General features: G+C 51.8%; 1 protein-coding gene across 2 annotated transcripts in view; it reads right to left on the bottom strand.

Annotated features, from left to right (window-relative positions):
• Col5a1 (collagen type V alpha 1 chain) overlaps positions 1-25,005 on the bottom strand; it is a 152,245-nt gene that overhangs the window by 48,636 nt on the left and 78,604 nt on the right. For both annotated transcript variants that reach the window (XM_038335777.2, XM_038335778.2), the window contains exons 15-31: positions 24,410-24,463; positions 24,083-24,136; positions 22,806-22,859; positions 21,555-21,608; positions 20,069-20,122; positions 18,458-18,502; positions 16,377-16,430; positions 15,715-15,759; positions 15,121-15,174; positions 14,873-14,917; positions 13,907-13,960; positions 8,971-9,015; positions 8,437-8,490; positions 4,543-4,587; positions 2,897-2,950; positions 891-998; positions 49-102 (exon numbers count right to left, since the gene is read on the bottom strand). In XM_038335777.2, the coding sequence (XP_038191705.1) occupies positions 49-102; positions 891-998; positions 2,897-2,950; positions 4,543-4,587; positions 8,437-8,490; positions 8,971-9,015; positions 13,907-13,960; positions 14,873-14,917; positions 15,121-15,174; positions 15,715-15,759; positions 16,377-16,430; positions 18,458-18,502; positions 20,069-20,122; positions 21,555-21,608; positions 22,806-22,859; positions 24,083-24,136; positions 24,410-24,463 (927 nt within the window). The remainder of the gene's footprint in view (positions 1-48; positions 103-890; positions 999-2,896; positions 2,951-4,542; positions 4,588-8,436; positions 8,491-8,970; positions 9,016-13,906; positions 13,961-14,872; positions 14,918-15,120; positions 15,175-15,714; positions 15,760-16,376; positions 16,431-18,457; positions 18,503-20,068; positions 20,123-21,554; positions 21,609-22,805; positions 22,860-24,082; positions 24,137-24,409; positions 24,464-25,005) is intronic.

The following is a 25,005-nucleotide window of genomic DNA, read 5'->3' as shown; positions in this document are numbered from 1 at the left end:
CCGCATGAGACAGTGCCTGCCAGGACATCTTAACAGGGCTTAAATTACCTTTGGTCCTTGTCTTCCTGGGTACCCTGGCAATCCTGGCACTCCGAGCTTTCCCTAGGAGCAGAAAAAAGACTCATAAATCATAAACATGACTTCTCCACCTCGTTCTCTGAGCAGAGAGCACTGGTGTATTCTGAGAGGGGCTAGGGCAGGTTGGAAGGGTAGGGTCAGTGTACAGAGGCAACTGGATCCCCCGCCCCCCCCCGAAACTGAATGGGTCTCTAAGCAAGCCTATCCTACCAGCATGCCTGGAAAACCAACCACCAAGCAAAGGGATGGCTAGTATGGCCAGGAAGAAGAATGCTCTTACCCGAGGAGGTTCTGAACACTCTAAGAGTTCTAGCCCAGCGCAGGATGGAGTGGGAGGCTTAAGTCCTCCTTGTATTCCTTCCTCCCCAGGTTACTGGGGACAAAGTGTAGGAGGGTACTGCTGGTACAGGGCAGGCTAGAGGCGGGCGTCTACTGGAAGATCATGCACATGCCATGTGCGAGAACATTCAGTCACCCCAAAATTGGAGGCAGGACTTGATAGGGATGGGTAACTAATGTATGGCTGGTAAGGTCCCCAAGATATATTTGCTTATATCTGGAGGAAAACACTCCTCTAAGGTATGGTGGTGGGGCTCAGAAGGGGAACTTGGAACAGGAAAAGGACCAATGGAGCCATACAGAGACACACAGACAGACAGACAGACAGACACAAATACATACTAGGAGAAGTGGCAAAAGACTAGAGGTGGTGACATGGGCTATTCAGAAGTCCCACTACCTCTGCCAAGCATGGGAGGGGCTGGCTGGCACTCAGAGCCCTCTAGGCATAGCCAAGCATTGTAAACACAAACCTTCTCCCCAGTGGGCCCCAGAGGACCAGGGTCACCATTGGGACCACCACGACCCTTTGGGCCTTCAGGACCATCTTCTCCTCGAGGACCAGGTGGGCCGATCTCCCCCTGCAATCAGAAAAGAGGAGGTGAGGGAGATCCTCCCCAGTCTCCACCCCACCGACCCCTCCTACTTCTGTGGGGTAGGGCCACACACACACACACACACACACACACATCAAAACACAGACTGCTCAGAGACCAACAACTGCAGAGTGCTCATTCCACCTACTAATCCTTTAGGTATTCACATCTGAGCACCTAGAGAAAACTCGGCTCTTAAACAAGGCTCTATTTGTAGAGGAGCAGAGCCGTAATACCGTGCTCCCCATCTCTCACCTTCATCTATTAAAAACTGAACTGTGCTCCCAGGAAGTTCCTTTTGTATGACTATCTATCATCTATCTATCTATCTATCTATCTATCTATCTATCTATCTATCTGTCTGTCTGTCTATCTATCATCTATCTATCTATCTGTCTATCTATCATCTATCTATCTATCTATCTATCTATCTATCATCTATCTATCATCTATCTATCTATCTATCTGTCTATCTATCATCTATCTATCTATCTATCATCTATCTATCATCTATCTATCTATCTATCTATCTATCTATCTATCTATCTATCTATCTATCTATCATCTATCTCCTAGTTCCATCTCATCTCCAGGGTCTCTCTATAAACATCAAACTGGCTGAAAACTTAAACCCATCCTCCTGCCTCTGTCTCTTGAGATTACAGGCACACGCCACCACGGCTGTGCTCAGTCAAGTAGACTCTAATTGTGTGTGCCAAGACATCGGAGAGGAGTCAAAGGGACCTCTGCTGTTGACATAAGGTAGCCCCTCAGCCAAGGCAATGAGGATCATTCATTAGGAGGAGGTCTGGGGCAGCCACCTTAAGCAGCAGCATAGTGGAACACCATGTCCCGTTTTAATTTTCCTCCTCTGATGGACATGCAGGTGGCTTCTGTCATTGTCTGACAGGTTGTGGCAAAGTGTCAAGTATATAGGCCTCTTGTTCTGGAATGTTTGGCAAAGGTACCTTTGGGGCCTGCTTCGGGGATAACTACACAAGTGGACAACAGGCCCGAGTTAGCCGATAGACAGCACTCAGGTGTGTGCAACAGCGGGGCTACCAGAAGCACTGTGCGTCACCTTCTGTCAGGCCCTGACTCATTCTGAAGTTGTGGAGAACGTCTCAGCAGGAGCTAGCAGGTGGCTCTATGGGTCACCACCTAGCAACCGCCCTCAGTGCCACTGTTAAGCCCTGGCTCATTGTGCCTGCTGTGCTAGGCACCCCACCCCCCACCTGAGAAAGCCATGCCCTCTTCTGCACCAGCAGCTCTCTCTGGAGCTGGGGTGAGCAACCCATCAGAAAGCAGCCAGGCTATGGGGGCATCACCCACCACCCAGCACCAGACGGCAGGGCACTGGGGTTGCATGATCTTAAGAGTGACTTGGATGCACCCTGGGGACTGGGATGGTCCAGGAGCTCAACAGAGACTACAAATCCTCAGTAGGATATAGAGCTGTTGGCCACCTGCTACATCTTGGGCAGTGTACGTATCTTGCTTACGGGTCTGTCTGGATGGTTTCCATCCTCCCTCCTATTTCCTCTTCCCAGGGTTGCTCATCATCCTCTGAGGTCAAATTTCTCTGTAATCCAGGGACCCCCATCCTTACTAAGATGCCTACCCAGCACCCAGGGTAGAGGACCAGTGACCATAATTGTCCTTGGGGCTGCTCTGGCTTTGGAGTGGGAACTGAGGAACGGCCTAGAGAGCACTGCACAGGGCCCCTGGGCTCCAGGCATCTCGTCCTCACACCAAGATCTTGCAGAAGTGTTGCCTCCCTTCTGATAAGCTGCTCTTTGGTCTCAGAGACCCCCAGCTTTCATGCAGGTCTCCAGACCCACCCCGCTTGTCCCTGACCCGAATCCTACGCCCACAACACTCACCCGGTCACCCTTTATTCCCATGTCGCCTTTGAATCCAGGGAAGCCGTCTTCACCCTGAGCATAGACAAGAAAATGCATCAGTCTACAGAGAAGAACTCCGCTCCACAGCACCACTTTCCACCGCTGCACAATGGGCCCGCACGGTGCAGAACCCCCAGCCCGGGGCAGAAGCAAGAGAGCTGTATGTGGAACAAACTTGGTGCCTGCCCGGAAGGAGGTATGTGGACACCTGGCCTCTCACAGAGGTTCTCAGACATTCCTTCTCCCTAGAACCATGCCAGCCTGCTTTCCTGGGCCCCTTGGGACAGCCCAGGAACTTCCCTGGTTAAGGCAGCATCCCCAGAGAACCCAGTCACATCCTCCATGCAGCCCTGCCTCGTGAAGACATGACAAAACAAAGCAGTAAGACCGGGACTCTAGAAATCCTCCGCAAAAAGGCAGAAGGTCCTCCAGTAATAGAGCCCCCCAAAAGAGTGGGAATTCTGGGACACAGGGCTTTTCAATCTACTTAAAGAAGACTTGCTTTCCCCTAAACCAAGAACAGGGGTGTTCTTGGCTGAACGGTTCAGAAGACACACCCATTCCCCTGGCCCTGCAGGAGGAGGCCTAGGGCTCTACCCTGCGGAAGTGCTCTAGAAGGAGTAGAGAATGAAGGCCTCTTTGCCTGCTCTTCCCAAAGGGTAGTTAGTAAACACCCAGACACCACGTGACCACCCAGCTAGTGTACTGTTCCCACCCACAGTGCTTGAAACCGCGCCTGAAGACTTCAGGAGAGAAGATCACTCAGGAAAGGAGGCAAAAATGTCCACGGGGTGTCCAGTGATATGCAGGGGCATGCACATCTGCAAGCATGAGCAGATGCAGGTGCCAGCTGCTTGAGCTCAGGCTTGGCAGGCCCTGCTCTCACAGCCTTCAAACCCCAGTGTCCCAGGGAGCACCATAGCCTGCCACAAAGGGTTGCCGAAACCGCTAGCTGCAGCAGAATGGCAAGAGGGGAGCCCAGTAGGATGGAGCTCAAGATAGGCAGAGCACATCTAAGTGCCAAGCCTCCTACCACCTAACGCAAAGGACAAAAATAGCTGGCTACACAGTTCCACGATGGTTCATCTGCCAGGGGTACTGGGCACTCTGACTCTAGGGCATTCAGAGGGACATTATTTAGCTTCGTATTAACGGATGATGACCCATATAGGCCTGATATGCGGCCTTGACCACGGGAAGCAGCACCACATTCCGAAATGTGACTTATATGTGAGTGTGAGCAGTCACTGAGCTGGACATGCCTTCACATGCCCCAGCAGTGAGCCCTGATCCCGGGGTTTAATCTGGCCTGGATGGACTCTGCGGGAAGGCTGGACTTCTCAGGTACTAGCACTGACAACTGGCCATGATGAGGACTGCTGTGTGCGAAAGAACCACAGGAAGGTTTGGGGGAGGGGGTATGTGAATACAGCCATGTGGCCATCCTAGGGCCCCTGGGTATGCTCTGGGCCAGGCCAGGAGATGCTGACAGTACCGTGGTCCTCGGCAGCTCCTTTCGACTTTTACAAACAAGTAAGCACCAACTCCCCTCCATACTCAGGGGCAACCCCACCAGGTTCTGTACCACACTGAGCCAGCACACTCTCAAGTGGAAAGATCCTTACCTTCTCGCCCTTGGTGCCCTTCAGACCTCGGATGCCATCTGCCCCCTGTGCAGGCAAGAAAAGAGAATGTTCACAAACACACAAGACCCGGGGTGGGGGGTGTCAAGGGAACAGCTCCCACAAGCGGTACGTTCCAGTATCAGAGGAGCCTCATCCAATATATTTCCATGTCAGGAGAGAGAGGCGTTTCTGTTGACAGGGGCTCACATGAGGCCCCCAGTGTCCTTCATTCCTACAATAGCCTCTGAATCCTCCTTCTACACAAACACCCAAACCTCTTCCTGGCCAATTACTCAAAGGTCTGGTTTTGCCTCTCCGAGGACCCCAACCCCATGCTAACATGCCTGTCTGTTCTAGAAGTAGTCCCTCAGCCCTTGCAGCTAGGAATGCAGGCAGGCAGGTTAAGATCCTGACCCTGTCCTATGGCCTCTGATGATGTCCCAGACGTCTGTGTGCCTCAGTTTCCTTATCTGGTAGTGGACTTATGAGGACCCTAGCCTTGTTTCTATTGTTGGGAAAGAATGGTCTGGAATCTCTCAGGACAGTGACCAGGCATCCAGCAGCCAGCAGCCAGGCACTGTCGTTTGTGTAACCTCTGCATGATCACTGACAGGTGACATGGTATTACGTCACTAATGCTACAACAATGACTGTGGCTGTCCTCAGCCCAGGGTGGACCACCTCATCTCCCTGCTAGACACAGCTCTAAGGACATAGACCAGAACCCTTTTCTCCCGTTCTCAATAGGTCTAGTGCCTCTGCTGATGGAAGTGAAATCGTGAAATCCAATGACAGATGCAGCCACATCCTCATGGTCCATGACCTTTGACCTCAGGCCTCTGAAAAGAGTGACATTTACCTACATGGAATCACTATTGACTCCAGGAGCTGCCCCAGGCTGCCTTGCCTAGGACCCCAGAGGAGCTATGTGGCGTGGCCGTTTCTCCTGGATGAGGCTGCAGCCTAGGCCTGAGCCACTGTCTGGACCCAGGATCCACCAGCTGCCCTCTGCTGGCCAGAGCTCCACACAGGCTTGTAGTTCTGAGCTTTTTGTTGGGCCTCAGAAGAGCTTCAGAATGGAGGGTGGAGACACACAAACAAAGGAGCTCAGACTGTGGTCTGGGCCTTGACACAGGAAGCCAGGAGCTACAAACCAGGTGCACAGGTACCATGAGATTGTAACCACTGGAGGGAGAGAGGGCTTGGAGCATCAGGGGGCAAGCCCATTGCTGGCAACATCCCTACGCCGTATCCCATGCTGCATGGCTTGCGATGTGGAATGGAGGGGCAAGAGGACAGCCATAGAGCAGGGAGAATCTGGGTGGTAGCTGGGTCAGAGCATTGTTCACTTATCTTGACATTGGGTAAATGGATGTGGGTTGACATTGAAGGTGCCCAGTCTGTTAGGACAGCGGCCCTTGGCCCTTGGTGGCAGTTATAGATGGAGAAGGCCCTGGAGGAGAGGTGCTAACTCCAGGGAGCCTGCTCTGTGCTTGTTCAAACCTGAATCAATGATGGATGGAGAATGTAAAGATGGAGAGGGACCTAGGGCATACACGGAGACACCCTGCATACACATGACCTCACAGATTCTGTGAACAAGGTTTGCCACAACACCCAAGCGACAGGAATGTAAGAATATCTGTGGTCCAAAGGACTCAGGAAGGTGTGATGTGCCCTGTCTGGCAAGCTGCCTTGGAGCTAAAGGTCTCTGAACACTGTTCTTTTCCTGAGATACCTTCTGGGCATCTAGCAGTCTGCAAAGAAGAAGACAGTGGCTGTTCAAGGTGCTCAGGTGGCTGTTCAAGTCCTACCCACCATCTCACTCTTCCAGGCACGTCCATGGAGGAGAGAAACAGAACCACCAAAACCTGGCCGTGGACTCTCAGGACCAGGCCCGCTGGCACAGACCTACAATGCAAACTGCTCCTGTGGCTGAAGCAGGTTCCCAAGTTTACAGCCAGCCACCTAGGCAGCGTAGTGAGAGTCTGCCTTAAACCCCAAAGTGAAGAGGACTGGGGGATTAGCTCAGAGGTGGGGTGCTCGTCGGATATGTGCACCCTGAGTTCATCTCTTAGTGAGAAGGGGAGAAGGGTGAGAGGGGGCGTCCTTCAGCTCTTTCCACCTTCAGAGGCCACAGTGAGAAGAGCCAGGGTGTGGAGCAGAAAGTGGCTCTTACCAAATAATGAATCTACTTGTTCCGTGGCCTTGGTCCTCCAGGCTCTATTTCAAAACCCCTGATCATGGAATATCTCTTACATAGACAGATAAGTCATGACAGAACCCTGTCTCATGGAGAAGTTAAGGGGAGAAATGACCAGCTCTCCCTAGCTGAGGACTAACTGTCCTAATGGTGACAGCCAGGACCCCTACCTCTGCTGTGTCTGGACCTGGAACTCATTCGGTGCCAGCACATCTGTTCTCAAGAGAACAAGGGGAGGGATCGTCTATTCCTCTTGTGAAACTATCTTAGAGCTTGCTTTCTCTCTGCTCCCACATCTAGCTGGATTGCTCACGTCATGAGTGAATTTTAATCAGATAGATAGATAAGAGCATTCCCCATAAACATGCTAAAGTAAACACCTTTCAGCTTGCAGAGGAAGGCTTATGTAATTAGCCTTGTATAGGAGCTGCCAAAGGCTCGGGGTAGGCGACAGGAATTTGTAAGATAAACACGCATAGAGCTCCCATAATCAGCACTGCTGCTCAATTATCATCTTTAGAGCAGTCACCAGGCATTCTGCTGGGGAAAGCATACTTAAGGAACAACCTGACTCGCCTAAGGCTGCCTCCCTTGAGAGGCTGCTCTTGAGGGACGTCTCCGTTCCTGAGACATGGAAGCAGGGCCATCGGGATTCAAGCCTAGCCTGAAGTACCATGCTAGGTGAGATTCTGCACGGTCTCTGAACACTGAGGTCCTGAGTTCTCCACCCCACACCCCCACCCCAGGGCAGCTGTGCACCTTGGGCCTGCATTAATGCCGGACAGAGAGGAAGTGCCACAAAGTAGATGGGTGAGGACAGCAGCCTTGGTCATACTGATAAAAATTCTTCAGACCTAAGAAGTCGTTTTGTGTGTGCGCTTGTGTGCATGTGCACACTCACAGGGGCACAACTGTGTTTCCTTTCCCGTCAGGTTTGAAGGAAGGAATTGTTATCTTTTGTTGACAGCGGGAAGCCTGGAGCTTTGGGATGCTGCTAAGTCCCTGTTGTGGAGAAAGAAAAGGCCCTGTCCGTGCTGATCTTCTACATGGGAATGTGCCTTCGCCCTGGGAACCACGGAACTCAAGATTAAATCACGCAGCTCAGAGCAAACACAGTTAGTGCTGAAGGGACAAAGGGGACCTTGCTCTCAATATTGCTCTGGTATTCTGTGTCTTGCTTAACAAGGTTCCAGGAATTTCTACCAGCAGAAACATGATTGTAAACAAATGGACATCTCCCATAAACCCTGCCTCCCAGGGATCTGAGAGGACACACTGGTCTTTTCTCTTTTCCAGCATGTCAGTGGCTTGAAGGCCTGTGTTTGGGTTTCCCCCGGCTGGCCAGGCCCCTGCTTCATGAGATTTACCCGCTGTGAAAGGCTCCTGAGGTCAGCCTGGTCAGAAATGGTAAGCACCAGAGGACAGCCAATACCACCTACTTCTTTGCAGGCTGCCTAGGAGGTAGTCCCTTGCTCTGTATCAGTTTGTACCTTGCTGTCAGGCCATATTCTCACCTGCTCAAGCCTGTTGTCCTGGCTCCCAGCATCTGTATACTGAACTGGAGAGCCAGGACACGCTAGAGTGTTCGGCATGGGGCTTAACCACAGAGGAACTTCCAGCAAGCAATCGGGGCCATGCATCCATCCCACCTTGACGCCCGGGAAGACCCAGAGCTACAGAGTTCCTCTTACCTTGACTCCTCGTGGACCCGGGTAGCCAATGGGACCCTGGGGACCAGGAGGACCCTAAAACCAAAGAGAAAGACCATTAGCTACCTTCAGGTGTGAGTACCCAGGCAACCTCTATGGAACCCGGTAAAGCCGCTTTGGGATATGCAGGAGGCCCTGCCTGCAGTCCACACAGATACTGATGCTGACGCTGGAGGAGGCGGAATGGTGCCTTTCAGAGAGCAAGAATGTCTAAGGACAATCAGATGCTGTGTCCAGCTCCAGGAAGCCAGGAGGGGATGGGAGAGAGGTAGCCATGCAACATAAAGAGACATAGCACTTGCTCGAGAAAAGACAAATAAATGTGTCCCCATCCTAGGCACCTAATAGATGAAGTAATTTTCAGCTGGGGAACAGGGGTATTGTATTCAGGGAAATGACACCCTTCAAAAGGCTTTCTCAATGACTGACTAGAGCTTACAGTCCAGGTACTGCACCCACCCTGCCTGGGAGACCGATACAGACTGGCTGCTGGGGCCGGGTGCAGCAGGTACCTACCTGGCCTCCTTTCTCTCCTGGAGGACCTTCTTTGCCAGGGTGCCCCTGTCACAAGAGAGACGTCTTTATTAGTTAGCCACCTGCTCAGAAAGCAGCTCCTACCTCTGCGGCATTTGTGTTAGTTCTGCAGCTGTGCCCTCTCCAGGGGTGGGGGTGGGGGGAAGAAAGTCAAAGATAGCTGGACAGGCAGGCAAGCTACTTCCGGTCCCCGGACCTTGGCTGCTTCCCCTGCAAAATGGGAGGAAGCAGTGTGGCCCTGCAGCTGGCTGCTCGTGGAAGGGACGTGATGATGCGGGTATAGTAGGCCAGCCAGCCTGAGACCAGCCGGCCCTCCAGGGCAGATCTCACAGCCCACAGAAAAGACTACACCGCCACTTAAGGTCCACACCAGCCAAATGAACCTTCAGGATCAGACTCCTGAGCCCCCCAGGAACCAACAACAGTGTTTGCCAAATACAGCAGCTGGCTGCTTGGGGAAACCGGGGGCAGGTAGGGTAGAAAGAGGGCCATCTTGTCACCTGACTGAGTGCATCAGCACCCCAGTTTTCCCCAGTCACATTCCAGTGGGTCCCTGGGGCCTGGGAAACTGAGAAATGGTGAAGGTGGCCCTGCAGAGGCATCTGGGCCCTCTGGTCTCCTCCCACAGACCCACACCGGGGCTAATTCTACCCTCCAGAAAGCAACATAGGCTCTGTCTCACCAGGCTGACCCTGGGGTTAGAGCCCTAAGTTCATAAGCAGCGAGCCACAGGCAGAGAAGACAGCAAAAAGACTGTGTTCATCTTAGGGACATGTTGTCCCACTGCCACCATTTTCCAGCAAATAGAGGCCAAGCAGTGGGGGAGGGGCTCAGTGCTACCTCTGGGTACATTGAAACTACTCTGCATGCTTGGGCAAGTCACTTGCTGCCTTCTCTAGGCCCATGCTTCCTCTTGAGGACAATGAAATGAGAGATACATGTTATAGCTCGAGTGGATTAAAGATCTGGAGCCTTAGACACAGGCTCATTTCCCAGGGAATAGCTGGACGGGTGTTCCGTTGCTCCTCTTAGTTGGATAACTGATTTTGCAGAAAGCTCAGCAAGTGAGTTAGGACACAAAATTCCGACATGGGAGCCCGGTAACTTTTGAGGAAAACTGAGGCACCCACAGGTGGATTGTACCTGCCGCTCTGGCTCCAGGGACAAGCTGATCCAGTCCCTGCCTTTCAGAAACGACAACCATGCTTAAAGCATCAGAGGCTCTTAGCTGCAAGACTGAATCAAAGATAGCAAGGAGAATGCGTCCCACTTCAGGGCATCCAGAAGGGTAACTGTGGTCTTCCTCTCAGTGCCCACCGACCACAGACATGGAGTTGCTCAGAAACCAGGATGGGCAGGCACTATGGGAGGTCATATGCCAGGATCATCACTAGGGAAGTCAGATGCCCTCTCTGTGTGTAACTCCTTCAGGGACATGTTAGAGATGGCACATGCCCACACCACAGAGGGCCTCAGAGACACCAAGGAGAGATTCCCAAGGTGCTCAGCAACGGGAGTGTGGCTGACCAACAGGAGCTGTTGGACACCATTGCCATGGCTGGCAAGATGCCTTAGATGGTCGCAGCCGTGTTCTAGAAGGAAGCAGCTGCAGCAGGGAGGCAAGGGCCTCATTTTTTAACCAGGAGGCTGAGAACAGAAGAAAATCTAACACTGACAAATCTTCCTGCCGTGCAAGGCGAGGCTGTGTTCTCTCTCTGCCAGTGTACATTTCCCCAATATTTTACAGTGAATGCTACTTCCATAATGGAAAAATAATAAAGCTTAAATTATTTGTATTTGATATTTTTCTGATTAAAAAAGTAATATATGTTCATTGAAGACAATTAGGAGAGTGGAAAAGGAAATTAAACTCCTCCACAGCCCACCGTGCGGAGCCACGAGGCTGGTCGGGGGCACAGTCTTCCAATCCATTTTCTCTGCGTGTGTGCATACAAAGCGGGCAGGTATTATATGATCTGAATTTAATACTGGATCATGAGCACTTTCTCCAAACCTTGACTGTTCATTCACATTTTATTTTTACTGGCTCCATTTACCCATCATTTTGCTGTGTGCTGTGGAGAATTAATCATATTTCAGGGCACTGGGTATGACTTGAAACTCTCTCCCCCTTCTCTCCCCCTCATCCCCACTCCCCCTCTACCTCTCTACTTCCCCTCCACTCCTCTTCCCCTCACTCCTTCTCTCCCTCTCCCCCTCTGCTTCTCTCCCTCTCTCCCTCTATGTGTGTGCATGTTTCTGTGAGTGTATATACATGTGTGTGATTGTGTGTAGAGGCCAAAGGTTGATTTCAGGTGTTTTCCCCAATTGCTCTCCACCCCAGCCTTTAAAATGGGGTCTCTCGTTGAACCTAGAACTCTCTGACTTGCTAGACTGACTGGTGGCAAAGGCTCAGGGACCTTCCTGTCTTCTCTTTCCCAGCCCCGGAATTACAGGCATACACTGCCATGCCCAGCCTCTATGCATGCTGGGATAAACACTTTACTAACTGGGCCATCGCCCTGTCCTGTCAATCATTCTTTCTTCACAACCAAAACTAAACAAAGAGCAGAGGGAAGCGGCCTCAGCACACGCTGGCCTCTTCCAGGTTTATCAACAGCAAGCAGCTTTCATAAGGAAAGCCATCCATCTTCCCTCCTTTCCAAACACATGGACAGCTGGATCTGGCTAGGGTCGCCGATGTCTTTCGGGTCCAGCTGCCATCTTTGGGTCCTTCCCAGGGAGAAAACAGGCCTCTTCCACAGCACATTTTAAGGTTTCTTGTTGGAATTGACAGGAAGTAGAACCCCTAGGAAGAAGCCTCGGGGCATGTCTGTGAGAAAGTTTCTGAGGTAAAGACTCTGCCCGTTAACTATGGCCGCTCCATCCCATGGGCTGAGGTTCTGGACTGAAATAAAAAGGAGCAAGCATCCATATCTCTCTCTGCTTCTTGAATATGTCCAGCTGCTTTAAGCTTCCGCTGCTGTGACTTCCCCACCATGACGGACTGTCCCTCCCTCAAACTGTGAGCCCCTCCTTCCTCAAGTTGCTATTGTCAAGTATTTAGTCACAATAACAAGAAAAGGAAATTAGTGTAGTCCCGAATAGAGACAGAGAGTTTATAGGCCAAAGGGTTCTTGGTTCCCCATCTACAAAATCTAAAAGGAGACCGTGCTCAGAGACCTGACTCTCAAGAAGTTTCAGTGTGGGTAGAGGAATTCTAGGCCAGAACCAGCCAGGCCTATGGAGGCCAGAGATGCATCTGTTTGTGGAAAGGATGCAGCCACTCACACCCGGACCATCTCCTCCCTACAAGAGATGCATGACACCCTGCATTAGACCTCCCTCTGTGGGCATCACCCACCACAGGAAACCGACACTAGGGACCCACGGTCCTGTGACCTGTGCTGGCCAACGGGGATGGATGGAGCCATCCATCTGCCGCCTCCCTCACCTTACCGTCTACTGGAAAATATGACGTCTGCATCATTTTTTTTTGCAACACAAAATAAATGTCAGTTAAAGGACAGACATGACACACGATGAGATGGCAGCTATTTTGCTCCTAAACTCCCCACCATGTCCACACGGAGATGGCAGTGACCACATATGTTTGCTCAGACCAACCAAAGATAAGCTGGGGTCTGAGAGGCACCAGCCCAGGCGACCCTCGGCGTGGAGTGGAGCTAACAGCTCACGGTGAACCATTCCCTTACCATTACCACACTCAACATCCCCATTCAGTTTTTTTTCCCCTTTTCTACTTTTGCATGTGAGTACGTGGTGCACTTGTGTGTTTATAAGTCTATTTACATGTAGGTAAACACATGTATGTGTGTGGTCATGTGGAGGCTTGAGGTTGGCGTCAGGAGTCCTCCCTGATGACCGTTCCACCTCAGTCACCGAGGCAAGGTTCTCTCAGACCAGAGTGTGCTGGTAGAACTAGGCTTGCCAGCCAGCTTGCTGCAGTAAATCCCCGTCTCTGCTTTCCAGAGCTGGAATTATATGTGGACACTATGACCACCCAGCATTTGCATGGGTTCTAAGGGTCTGAACCCCGATTCTCATGTTTGTGTGGCAGTCACTTTCATCACTGAGGCATTTACCTATTCCCCCACCCCACCCCCGCATTTAGTTTTTAATGGCATTATTAAAACAATAAACGAAACGGTCACCAATAATGAATGCACCTCATCTTGCTTTCTGAGATACATCCTTTCAGTTTCGCTAAACACTAAAGAACACAAGAAGCCGGGAGAGGATAGTGGGAGGGGGGAGGGGAGAAACTGGAGGGAAGATTTGATCATTTACTTCTAAAAATATTTAAATTAAATTTAAAATTGAAAAACCCTCAAAACTGCATCATCTCCAGGCAGAATGGCAGCTGTGGGTAGCGCCACACACACACACACACACCTGACTGCTTCCTCTTCCGTGCTCCCCCGTTTCTGCACAGCTTGCCCCCAGATTGGATCTGTCACTCACTTGCTATTTCCAGGCCCTGTCTAATCTGGCTCCCCAGCTGTGCTCACTGCAGACATATGCCCCCCTCCCAGCAGCTTCCCCCTAAATTCAGAGTGTGAACACTAAAAATACCTCCGGCACACCCTGCCCCTCACTTCCCATACCGGTGACATGTGTGAGGGCTTGGAGCCCAGCCCAGTGCTCTCACGGTTTCAAACACGATGCTGAGTTGGGGGGAAGACTAATTTGCACACCCTAACAAGAAAGTAATGCTCCCACTGCGTAGCCACATCCCCTCTGTGATAGGAACACACGGCATAAAAGCTTGTGTAGGATCTAGTAGTCACTCAGCATAGAGCGTCAGTGCACATGAGTTTCACCCACAGTGGTTCAGGGACACCAATGTCCCCTTTGGGGAGGAGAGCGGGCGGGATGGGGCAGGGGCACTACTCACCGGGGGTCCATCAGCACCGGGCATTCCTGGGAGACCTGGTTTTCCCAAAGGACCCTAGTACAAACCAGACAGCATGTGAGGGACCACTTTTGACATTTACTCCGTCCCTGGGATGTCCAGCCCTTCTCTATAGACTCCCCAAAACAATTCAGATACTTCCCTCAGGGTATCTGCTGTGGTCCTTGCTCCCAGCATCCAGTTTTCCCTGCACCCAAAAAAGTGCTTCCTTTGCCAGAACCTTCAGTTCTCTGAGGGAGCACCCCACCCCCATCTTCCTTCTCTCTTACATCTCCTGAGCAAATGCTGGTGCCCTGGGAGCCTCCTGAAGCTGCTCCTGGCACAAGTGGCACCTATGAAATCCCTCCCACAGCAGGGCAGGGCAGGGCAGCCACAGGGCCACCAAGCTACCATCCTCTGACATTCTTAGCAAGGTCCAGGTCCAGAACAGCCTGGCCGTCTGCATGACAAGCATTCCCAGGATCTGAATGCCCTCAGAACCACTCTAAAGTGTTTCTTCCCAGTCAAGACCTAGACATTCTGCATTTCCTGAAATAACCCATGCATGGGGTTCTATGACGCCGTTGGGAGTATCTCAGGACATGGTAAGTGCTAGAAGTCTATGCGCCCAATTCACCAAAGCTCAACTAAATAAGATGCTCGATTCAATCTGAATTTCTGATAAATGGCTCATAGTTCATACACAACAGTGTGTGCTGGTTTGGGGATCCCTCGCCCCTTGCTAAAATCGGCACCTCCCCACAAAGATGGAGACTGAGTCGTGAAAGGATGCATGAATCAATCAATGAGGATGATTTAAGATCCTCCCTGAGGCTGGCATGCTCGGTTCCCATAGGGCTAAACTTCAGGGCCTTCACTAGCATGCCAGCTAGTGAAAGCCAGTAGATCCCAGGCCTGCAGGGCCCAGGATCTATGCACCCTCTGCATGCACCCAGCTGGCCCACCTACCTTTTCTCCTGGAGGACCAATAGCACCCTGGGGGCCTGGGAGACCCTGGAGGGGGAAGCCACAGGGGAATGAGGAGACTGACCAGGGAATCCCTTCTCACCCCCCACCACCCACCCACTGATCATCCCCCACCCCCATCCAGGTACCAACCATGTTGATGGCAAAGCTAAAGTCTGTACTTCTCAGACACCTGACCCAAACCTGGGCCCCACCCTGATGTTCCAAGTCACCTTTCCCAGGATACTTACCTGAGCACCGGGATTACCCTGCTGTCCGGGGGGCCCAGGCTCTCCCTGGGGACCCTATAGAAAAACAGAGGCAAAGGCCCTGAGAAGAGGGTCTAGGAACCATACTCCCTTTGGGGAACCCCATTTTCACTTCTCATCCTTTCCTCCAACTGAAGTCCCCTGGAATCAGTGTGTGGGAACAGCTTTCGGGAAAAGGGGACCCACCAATGAAAGTAGGCAGATACGTAGACCCACAGGATTAGTGGCTTGACTCTGAAAGGGGGATGTGGCCTTGCACTGGCAGAGAGGGTGACAGGAACTGAGCAGGAAATAGTTTATTAGTAGAAAGTGTGCCCTTGAAATAGGTCTAGAGCTAATAGACTCACTTCTGATGGCATTGACTCCTACTTGGGCCAACCTCGGTAAGAAATTCCAACTTGGGATTCTGACACCAGAGGCTTCTGCCACCAGAGGGCAGCACCAGGCCATGGGTCAGAGCCTAAGGTGCCCACTCTCCTGTCCCAATTCCCAGCTAATACAGACTTCCACAGCCAGGCATGGATTGTGCCCACAGACCATCACCACAAGCCAGATCATGTGACCCCCGGGACTCACCACATTTCCTTTTGGGCCTGGCTGGCCATCCATACCAGTTACACCCTGCAGGAGAGGGATAAAGAAATGAGATGCTTTCAGCGTGGAGTGAGCAACCCCACCCCACATGCTCGGACACGGGTCTAAGGTGACAAGGCAGACTTGACTCTCCACCCCTCACAGTCGGGGGAGGGGAGAGGCTACTGACCCTTCGCCAAGCGTTAGCTGAGCTGTCAGGACCCCGCACCCTCACGTAAGCAGACCCTGAGCGCTACAAAAATCTCAGCAGGGCTGAAGACAGTAGGGACAGTCTGAGCCACCACAAACAGAGCCCCATTCAGAACCATGAGCCTCTGTGCCCTTCCAACAGAGATGCTGGAAGGTCTCTGAAGCAGAAAGACGGTGTGGCATCCTGAGGAATTGCTTATGACAGAGAAAAAAAAAGTCAGCAGGCATTGTTTGCCTGAAAGGGAGGTGGAAAACTCTCGAAGAACTGCAAGGGCAGACCTCAACCCTACCCATTTCCTGGTCCTTCCTGTATGAGTATGAGCAACCCACAACCCCTCATACCTACAGCTGCACACCACGGTCAGTATGGCCTCACGTCACCAGTGCCACTAGCTAGTTAGAGGGTTTCTGGGGCCACAATGTGAATACATACGCCAAGAGGTGACAGTACTTACCGGAGGGCCAGGAGGGCCAGGAGGCCCTTTGGGCCCAAGCAGACCACGTGGTCCCTGTGAGAAGGAAGAACAAGGAAAAAATGAAACCCAGCTGGAGCCCTGCCCTGCTTGTCTGTCCTGCACAGCCCATGACCAGCACCCTGTACCCCCACTGGAGCTTAGCTGGTAAAACCAGAAGCCTAAGAGACACTGTCATGCCCCACTTATCCCATCCTCCTCTCTCCCTGGAAAGGGGACCAGAAGTGGAGGGTTCCTGAAAGATGGGGGCTCAGCTCGACATCAGGAATGTCCTCAGGGAAGGGGGTCTTTCTCATCTGCCCCTGACACTCTGGGAAGCACGCACAAAATCTCTCCACAGAAACTCATGAAATCACATTGCACCGCGGGATCCAGTGTTTATTGCTGAGTCTTTCCTCAGTCTCTCTTCCCCGTGGCATGCAATGCTGTCATTTCAGGGCTGACGGAGCTCAAGGGATCAGAGAACAGGGTCAGAAGACAAAAGTCCTGCAAGGAACTTCAGGGTCTTGTTGGGGACAGCTACTTAGGAGAGCCCAAGCTATTCTCTCCTCCCCTGGACGTGGAAGGGTTGTTGGTGTGGGAGAATTGTCTGTATTCTGTCAATCATGTTTTAAATAAACACTGATTGGCCAGGCAGGAAGTATAGGTGGGTCAACCAGATAGGAAGTAGAGGCGGGGGGATGAGAACAGGAGAATGCTAGGAAGGAGGAAGCCCATTCCTCCCACTCTTGTCCAGATCACCAAAGACACAGGATGTGCTCTACCCTACTGAGAAAGGTACTGGGCCATGTGGCTAACATAGATAAGAACAATGGGTTAATATAAGCTACAAGAGCTAATAAGTAGCATGAGCTAATGGGCCAATCAGTTTATAACCTAATGTAGACTGTGATTTTCTTTGGGGTTTGCCGGCTGTGGGGTACTGCGCGGGACAGAAACCCCAACAAGCCAGCCCTCATGTTACAGGTTGTGTGCAATGCTTCCAGCCTCCACAAAGGGCCTGGTGCGAGGCACCGTGGACGCTGATGTCTGGGGTGGATACAGGGCTGCAGGAGAACCACCCACCTTAGGGATTATAGGCTTCACCTACAGCCCTCGGATCTCAAGTGCCCCTGATTTTGACAGAACCTTTTTAGATGGGAAAAAAAACCACGACACCCTTTCCTCACATTCTCTGCGTCCTAAACGCTACCTTCATTGCTTTCATGCTCAGTCATAAATATTTTTGAGACACTAATAACCCAGAAGGCACCGCTTAGATGTGTGTTAAGGAGAGCGGCGCTGATGGAGCCTCCTCAGTGGCTCATCAGACATCTAGGGTATAATTTCATCCCAAATGAACCTGAGCGTGCTGACCCCGCGCTCTGCCCTGTGCGGTGTTTACGGCATAGCTCATCAATTAGCTTCGCCAGATGCGAACGGCCGCCTGACTTGGATAACGAAGGTGGGTTTCTGAGCGTCAGTAAATGAAAGATAATTAATGTCCTTTTACCCTTGTGAAAATCTGCTTTAAGCCTAAATACAAATTGGCAGGCCGAAGGCAGCTTTTCCTGCAGTGGACCGGGCAGCACCCTGGAGGGTGCAGTTGCCAGGCCTGGGACAAGCTTGGGCCTATTCAGTCCCCTTGACTGCCCCAGCACCCACTATGGCTACTAACTGGACACCTGCCATGGCACCCTGGACATCAGCACAATGTCCTAGAGGCCCATCATGTTACTTAGGTACCTGCTATGATTCTTGAGGAACACACACCATCCCGTGTCTTCCTGTCCACTCAGCCACACTAGGGTGCCCACCATAGTCACTCTGAATGTCCTCCATGTTTTGCACTTGGGACATAATTTCCCTGGAACTACGATGCCCCTGGGCGTTTTCTACAGTTTCCTCCCAGAGAAAGGGTCAGTATACACTCCTCAGAGTGACCCAGGTTCTAGTGCCCTTCTTCTTTTCTATCCTAGGCAAATGTCACTTGTCCCCTTCTTCCAACCAAGCTCTCTAATCTACACACCCATCAATTCCCACTGTGGAACTGAGACCCAGAGTCTCCCCCATCAGTGACTTACAGGCTCCCCAGGCAGCCCCCTGGGTCCAACTTCTCCATCGTCACCCTATGGAGGAGAGAAAAGAGGATGTTTTAGGACAAAGTTTGAGGTCTGGATACCCAGAGGCCACCTCCCAGCACTACACAGCAGGATTCTGTCCGCTCTGCTTGGACATATGCTAATTTGCTAGTGCTGTTCCCATAGGAGAGGCCCCTGTCCTCACTCTGGAGCTACAAGGGTGCAGCTGCTGCAGGGAAACCATGAGGCTTGGACGCAGGCCCAGCTCCTATATTCACAGCTGTGGCAAAAGCAGTGAAGGCAGAGCACTTATGGAGTTCAAGGCCTTAGTCACCCTCATGAGTAACAGAAACTGAGAGACAGGGACATCAGAGGAGGGACAGAGGAGCCCTGGACAGACTGCTCTGAGCTCGGAGTCTCTCAGAGTCCAAAGCAGCCACAGCAAACTCAGAAAAGCCTTTTCCTCCTGATGCCAGATGGGATGGTTGTCCTGGTTCCATCGGGCGGGTCACACCCAGGGATGCTAGCCAGGACACATCTCCCTGTCACAAAACTCATCTCCCCTGCCTTCCTCACACACAGAGACATACGCACTCCCAGACAGCCTGCCTGCACACATGCTTATGTGTGTCTACATTCAATATATTTGCTCACAGACGCATAACTGCGGGCACACACATAACATACATAAACATATGCACGCATCTGGGAGTACACTTTTGCATCCACAGCAGTGTACATGTATGCACACCCTGTGTGTACACATATGTGCACAAAGGCATACAAAACATAGTGCAATGTGCACACGAAACACAGACAGCTAGCTGGGCACACAAATGCATGCACATGAACCCACACCCACATTTTCTAAATCAAGGGGTGGAGCATCCAATAGCACCCATCTCCTTCCTCACCTTACAGCTGATTAGGCCAAGGCCAAGAAAGGAGAAACTCCCTAGCAAAGTCTGAAACTGGAGAGGGTAGCGCTTCTCTCCCACTTTCCTGGCTTCTTGAGCCTCCCAACAATAGCACGAGGAGCCCATACATCCTATCACACATTCTCTGTCATGCACATCTGTGCTGTGGCCCGGGTATGAGCTTAACCTTCAGCCCCTCGGAGTGGAGACACTCGGGACAGACCTGAGGAGGCCTCTGGATACAGAGCGCAGGCTAAGAAGCCCGCTGCCAGCCCTTCCCTCCCTGTTCCTATATTCGGTTGTTTCGCCCTTCCCTCCCTCTGGGGCCAGAGATAATGGCTTTCCTCATTCCTCCACCCCCTGCTCTCCTCCTCTAGCCCTTGCTTCTCCATCTGACACCTCATTTAGATGAGATCAGCAGAGAGGCCGAGCTCATTAAGCCCCTGGCATCTCCCCTCCACGGGATCCTGGACACCTGCCTCCTACAGTTAGAAGCTCCGCTTCTGAGACCCATGACAGTTTGACCCTCATGGGCAAGAAGGATGAGGTAAAATGAATGCTTGTGCCTTGCTTCGGTCTCAGAAGCACACAGGCACCTCCCTGGGCCAACATGCATGCCTCCTTCCCCCAGCACCCCCACACACCCTATCGGTCCCCACTCACAGTTTTCCAGGGAAAAGGATGCTGAGATACGTACCCTTTCTCCATCTTCTCCTGGAAGTCCAGGTGGGCCGGAAGGACCAGGGTCACCCTAGTAAGTCAACCAGCATCAATGTTAACCACTGCAGAGCAGATTGTCAACAACCGTCCCAAGCCCCTTTCTCTGTCTCTTAAGTCTAACCCTGAACACACTAGGGAGCAGGCTAGCTCCCCTGGGAGGAGGATATACGCCGAGTGGTCAGTCTATGGGGTTAGCCACAGAACCTTGCACCTAAGTCCATCTGGACAGCTGGATGGCAGCAGAATCATCCGACTGAACACCTAGCAGGTTTAGCAGGAGACACAGACATGCAGGCACACGGTGCACTTGGGGTGAGGGAGGGTACCACAGAAAGATACCACCCTGGACCAAGAATCCCTGAAAGTCAGGGCTAATTTACCTCCTGAAAACCTGCAGTTCCAAGCCTTGCCTGTAGCAGGCGCTCAATTTGTGCGCTCGTCAGTAGGTCAAAAGGACTGCACACACACCTCCAATCCCCAAAGACTGCCACTGGTGGCTGTGAGTTTGACCGTGTATAAGCATGATTGTATTGCTGCATCCCCGTGTACATACTATATGCACATGCATGTATTGTATATGTATGCATACCCATGTCTGCCTGTATGTGTGGGTATGCCTGGGTAAGTATGAATGTCTGTACCCATGTGTACTTGTTTACATACATATGTGCTCCTGTGTATATACATGTATATGCACCTGGATGTCTATATGCCTGTGTCTGTTTGTACCTATCTGCATACGTGCTTATGAATGTGTGCACATATATATCTAGGTCCTATGTGATTATGTTCACATAGATGTCTCCATGTTTGTATGTGTGTACACATGTGTGGGACTGTGAATATGTGTATACGTGTATGCATGTGTGTGGCTAAGAATGTGTGTATATGCATATGTATGTAGATGAATATGTGTAGCTGTACTTTTTTATATGCCTACGAAGGTATCTGGGTACATGTGTGTAATACATATACATGTGCCTGGATGTCCCAAGCAATGTTAAAATTGGCTGATAAACCCACTTCAAGGCAAAGCAGGTAAGAGAGGATTCATTCCAGCTGGGGTGAGAAAGGCGAGCAGGCACCAAGGTAGCCAATTCCAGGCCTCCTTAGCCCCACCATCCAGAGCCACCGCCTGATGTCCTGACTCTGCAGCTTGCACATGACAGGTGCTTGGTTTCCCATGCGTGTGAAGCCTCCCTTAGGTAGAAAGTGGGTTCTAGAAGGTTTTAAAGCTAGTTCTAATGGCCATATTGCCTCACTTCCCTGTACCCCATGATTCCCTGGGAATGAGATGCCTGCTGGGCTTGTTTTCTGTGGCCTAGGTCTCCATCAACAGAGACTTCATTCTGGGGGTCAGTTCTGTGAACAGTTACAGCGCTTTTCACGGGGACACTGTGAAACGGGGGATGGACCCATTTAAGGGACCTGAGACCTTCCCGAATCCCACAGCAAATACTCACCCTGTGGCCCTTCTCTCCTGGCAATCCAGCGAGACCATCAAAGCCACGGTCACCCTGCAAGGACAAGAAAACTCCATCAAACACTTATACACACCCTCAACTCAGTGCCCTGGACCCAGGGCGCTCTCATAGCCTCTGCACAGTGCTCCTGTCTCAGGCCACTATAGAGCCTGCATATGCCACCTCCTCTCTCCCAGCAAGGCAAACTGGAAAGGGAGGAGCACTGTTGTACCCATGCCAGTCCCCATGCCAAAAGCCAGGGCATCCTTGGGAATGTAGACATGCAGTTTTATCAGTGGCCACTGCAAAGTCAGAATGCTCTCATTTGCTCTGAGTTCCCCCTGCAGGGGTGGTCTCATCTGTCCTGATGGTTGTAGCCTTGTGTCCTGAGGGCTGTCACACACCGCAGCTCACACTCACTGGTGAAGGCCCTAGCATAGTCACCTGCAGAGACCCTGTCTCCTGTCTCCCAGCCTCATAGAGCACAGTATCAGCATCCCATCTTGTGGGTGTACAAGCCAGGTAGGATGAAATCAAGAGTGGAGTAGTTGAGGCTTTTCATGACTTTGTAGTAAAAGATCAAAAACTACTTTGAAGATTCCCCTCCTCCTGTCATTCATGGCCTTCAGTGTCCATTAACTCAGGCTTCACAGGAAGCATTCAGGACTTTGGAACCAGGGAACCCAGCACAGATGTGCTGAGCAGGGACAGTTCCTGGTGACCCAAACAGGGAGGAGAGCATACAGGGTCATGGGATGAAGGATGAACGCAAGATCCACAGCATCAGGGGTAAACAGTTATCATGCATCTAGACAAGTCCTATGCGTGCACAGGATCCCTTGCTCTCCCGCAGGTGTGTCTACTCAACCCCACAAGGTCCAGGTCCTGACTTCCCGGGGCAGTATAGGAAGATTCACATCCCATAGACTTGGGATCATCTGGCCACTCATGCCGCCAAGGGTGTGGCCTGCTTACCTGCACACTCCCAAGGGGTTCTCACAACTGAAGCCACCCCACCTCACTCAGTGCCCATAAGAAGAGAGCACCCGCCCCTTTAAAGAGATTGATGCTCACCTATGCAATTCGACTGTCAATCTGTCCCCTGAACTCACACCAAAGGGACTCATCCAAGTGAGTCTGCACACCCTATAGTCACACTCGTCACACATGATGGTTATGTCATCAACATGACGTCGGGGGAAAATGGTGAATGTGGTCCCCTGACATAAGGAGGGATGGGTGACAGCCTACCTTGGGGCCTGTTTGTCCAGGCATGCCTCTGGCTCCATCACTCCCAGCACGGCCCTGGAACAGAGAAGACAAGCAGTCCGTATGGAAGAAAAGGCAGCCCGCCACATCCTCTGGGAGCAGCTTCCCAGCAAGCCAAGCTAAGGGCGGAGATCATGGAAAGCACTCTGGCCAAGGGCGATTTCCAGTGTCATCAGACTGGACAGGGGACCCAGATCCAACAGCCCGAGGCCATGCCACACTACTGACCAACAAATAAGAATATAGTGTTTGTCTCACTACGACTTGCCCCGGAGCCTGGTGCCACCTGTCCTTCTAGGCTTGGGAAGAATGATGGGATTTGGGAGACCAAGTACAGAGAGCTAGATTTTGTGGCTCCAGAGACAAGCTCTTTGCTACCACTGGGAAGAAAATTAAAGACCAAAGATTCATGGAAACAATATAGGCCTCTCTTGGTCCATCTGAGTACAAGAGAGGTTCAGAGGGTGTGTCCCACTCAGACAATACAGCGACTTATAGGCAGGGTCTGCCCTGGTCACCCACCTTGTCTACTCTCACATCTGCTTCCTAGTCTTGGAAAATATTCGAGAGCAAGCCCAGGGAGCCCAGTTGATTGCCATGGGACTGAAGGCCAAGTGGGGACCTTCAGTGTTTGCTATATAAGCTATAGTCAACACAGGAGAGGCACAAGGGAACAGGGATTCATTCCCTGCCAAGCCCCTGCTCACTCGTGAGACACACCAGCCTCTTCTTTCCTGTCTCCTGTAGGTAGCTGATCATGGGTTGGGGAAGGCATGGTCAGGCATGGAGGCCGTGTGGATAGTGGTAGCTTTTGTCTCTATATGCAACACATGATAAGGTCTGTTTGTAGCAACAAAATGGGTTAACTCAGACTTTTCTAATCTTCCTGGAGTGTGGTCATCACTTCTTAATAGTGTGGCATCTTGTAGCAGCTGTATTCCTGAGGAAACCAGGAGGACACCATTCTCAATGGGAAACCCCAAAAGGCTAGAGGACTGAAGGAAGGCAGGAACTGAAACAGTCACTTCTAGAGAGGAGGCACAAGGTGGCCCCAAAGACAAGGCCCACTATCAACCATCAATAATGTGGAGCCAACTGCTGTGACCTGTCTGGTAGGACAGCATTTGTTCCTAAGCAGAAGCTCAGACACAGCCTCGGAGGTAGTCATGGGACAATGAGGCCCTGAAGGGGACAATCTACCTCAGGTCTGGGCATGGATGCTGTCGCCATACCGCACGATCATAGCACCTAGCACTTACCCGTCTTCCGGGCTTCCCCGTTGGGCCGGGTGGACCTTGCACACCTCGCGGACCCTGCCAGAAATCAGAGGGCAAAGCATCAGGGCATGTCCCTCTTCTAAGCAAGGAGAACGCTCATCCCCATGCCTGTCGACTTAGCCTAAGGCTTCCTGTTCCAGTTGCCCACATGTGGGCATCCCAGGCCCAAGACAGAGATCCTGTGGGGGCACAGAGCCTGTTCTAAGGCATTGAAGAACAATTCTTCCTTATTTTGTTGAAGAACTGTGTCACCACAAGAAACCAAGAGCCACCACCCTGAAAGCAAAACAGAGGTAGATTTACACATACCTGAGGTCCCATGTCTCCTGGCTCACCCTTCAAGCCTCCGCTCCCAGGAGGACCCTAAGGAGACAGTATAGGATTAGTGTGTACTCAGACAAGTGACAAAGGACACAGCAAGGCTGCACAAGTGGATCACGAGGCTGGCCTGCCTACTGTGACAAAGCAAAGAGCATGACTTCTGGGAGGCCGGGGGACCTGGAGCTGCTGGGGTCTCTTCCTGGTTCTTCATGGAGCCCCAGGAGATGGAGCTTACAGAGTCCATGAAGTCCGGAGAGGACAAGTTGGCCTATGGTTTGTGACAGACCCCAGCTTGGAGCACCCTACATAGGCTATGGTCCAGCTCAAGAGTTCCTGGGAGACTGGCCTCACCTTCTGGTTGCAGGCTACTGAACCCAGGCCTGGGGATGGGAGGCAGCATATGGCAAAGTCAGTCAGGGGCCAATGGTATAAGAATTCTGTGTCCCTGGAGTTGGGCATTTAGCTCAGTGGTAGAGTGCTTGCCTAGCAAGTGCAAGACTCTGGGTTCCATCCTCGGCTCTGGAGGTAGCTGTGTCCTTGTAATGTCCTACTCCAGGTCCCCAGAGCATGTCTTTGACATTTGA

This window comes from Arvicola amphibius, chromosome 7 (genome assembly GCF_903992535.2).
Source record: "Arvicola amphibius chromosome 7, mArvAmp1.2, whole genome shotgun sequence".
Taxonomy (NCBI): Eukaryota; Metazoa; Chordata; class Mammalia; order Rodentia; family Cricetidae; genus Arvicola; species Arvicola amphibius.
The sequence above is the reverse complement of the archived record's forward strand: the minus strand, read 5'-3'. Positions and strand labels throughout refer to the sequence as shown.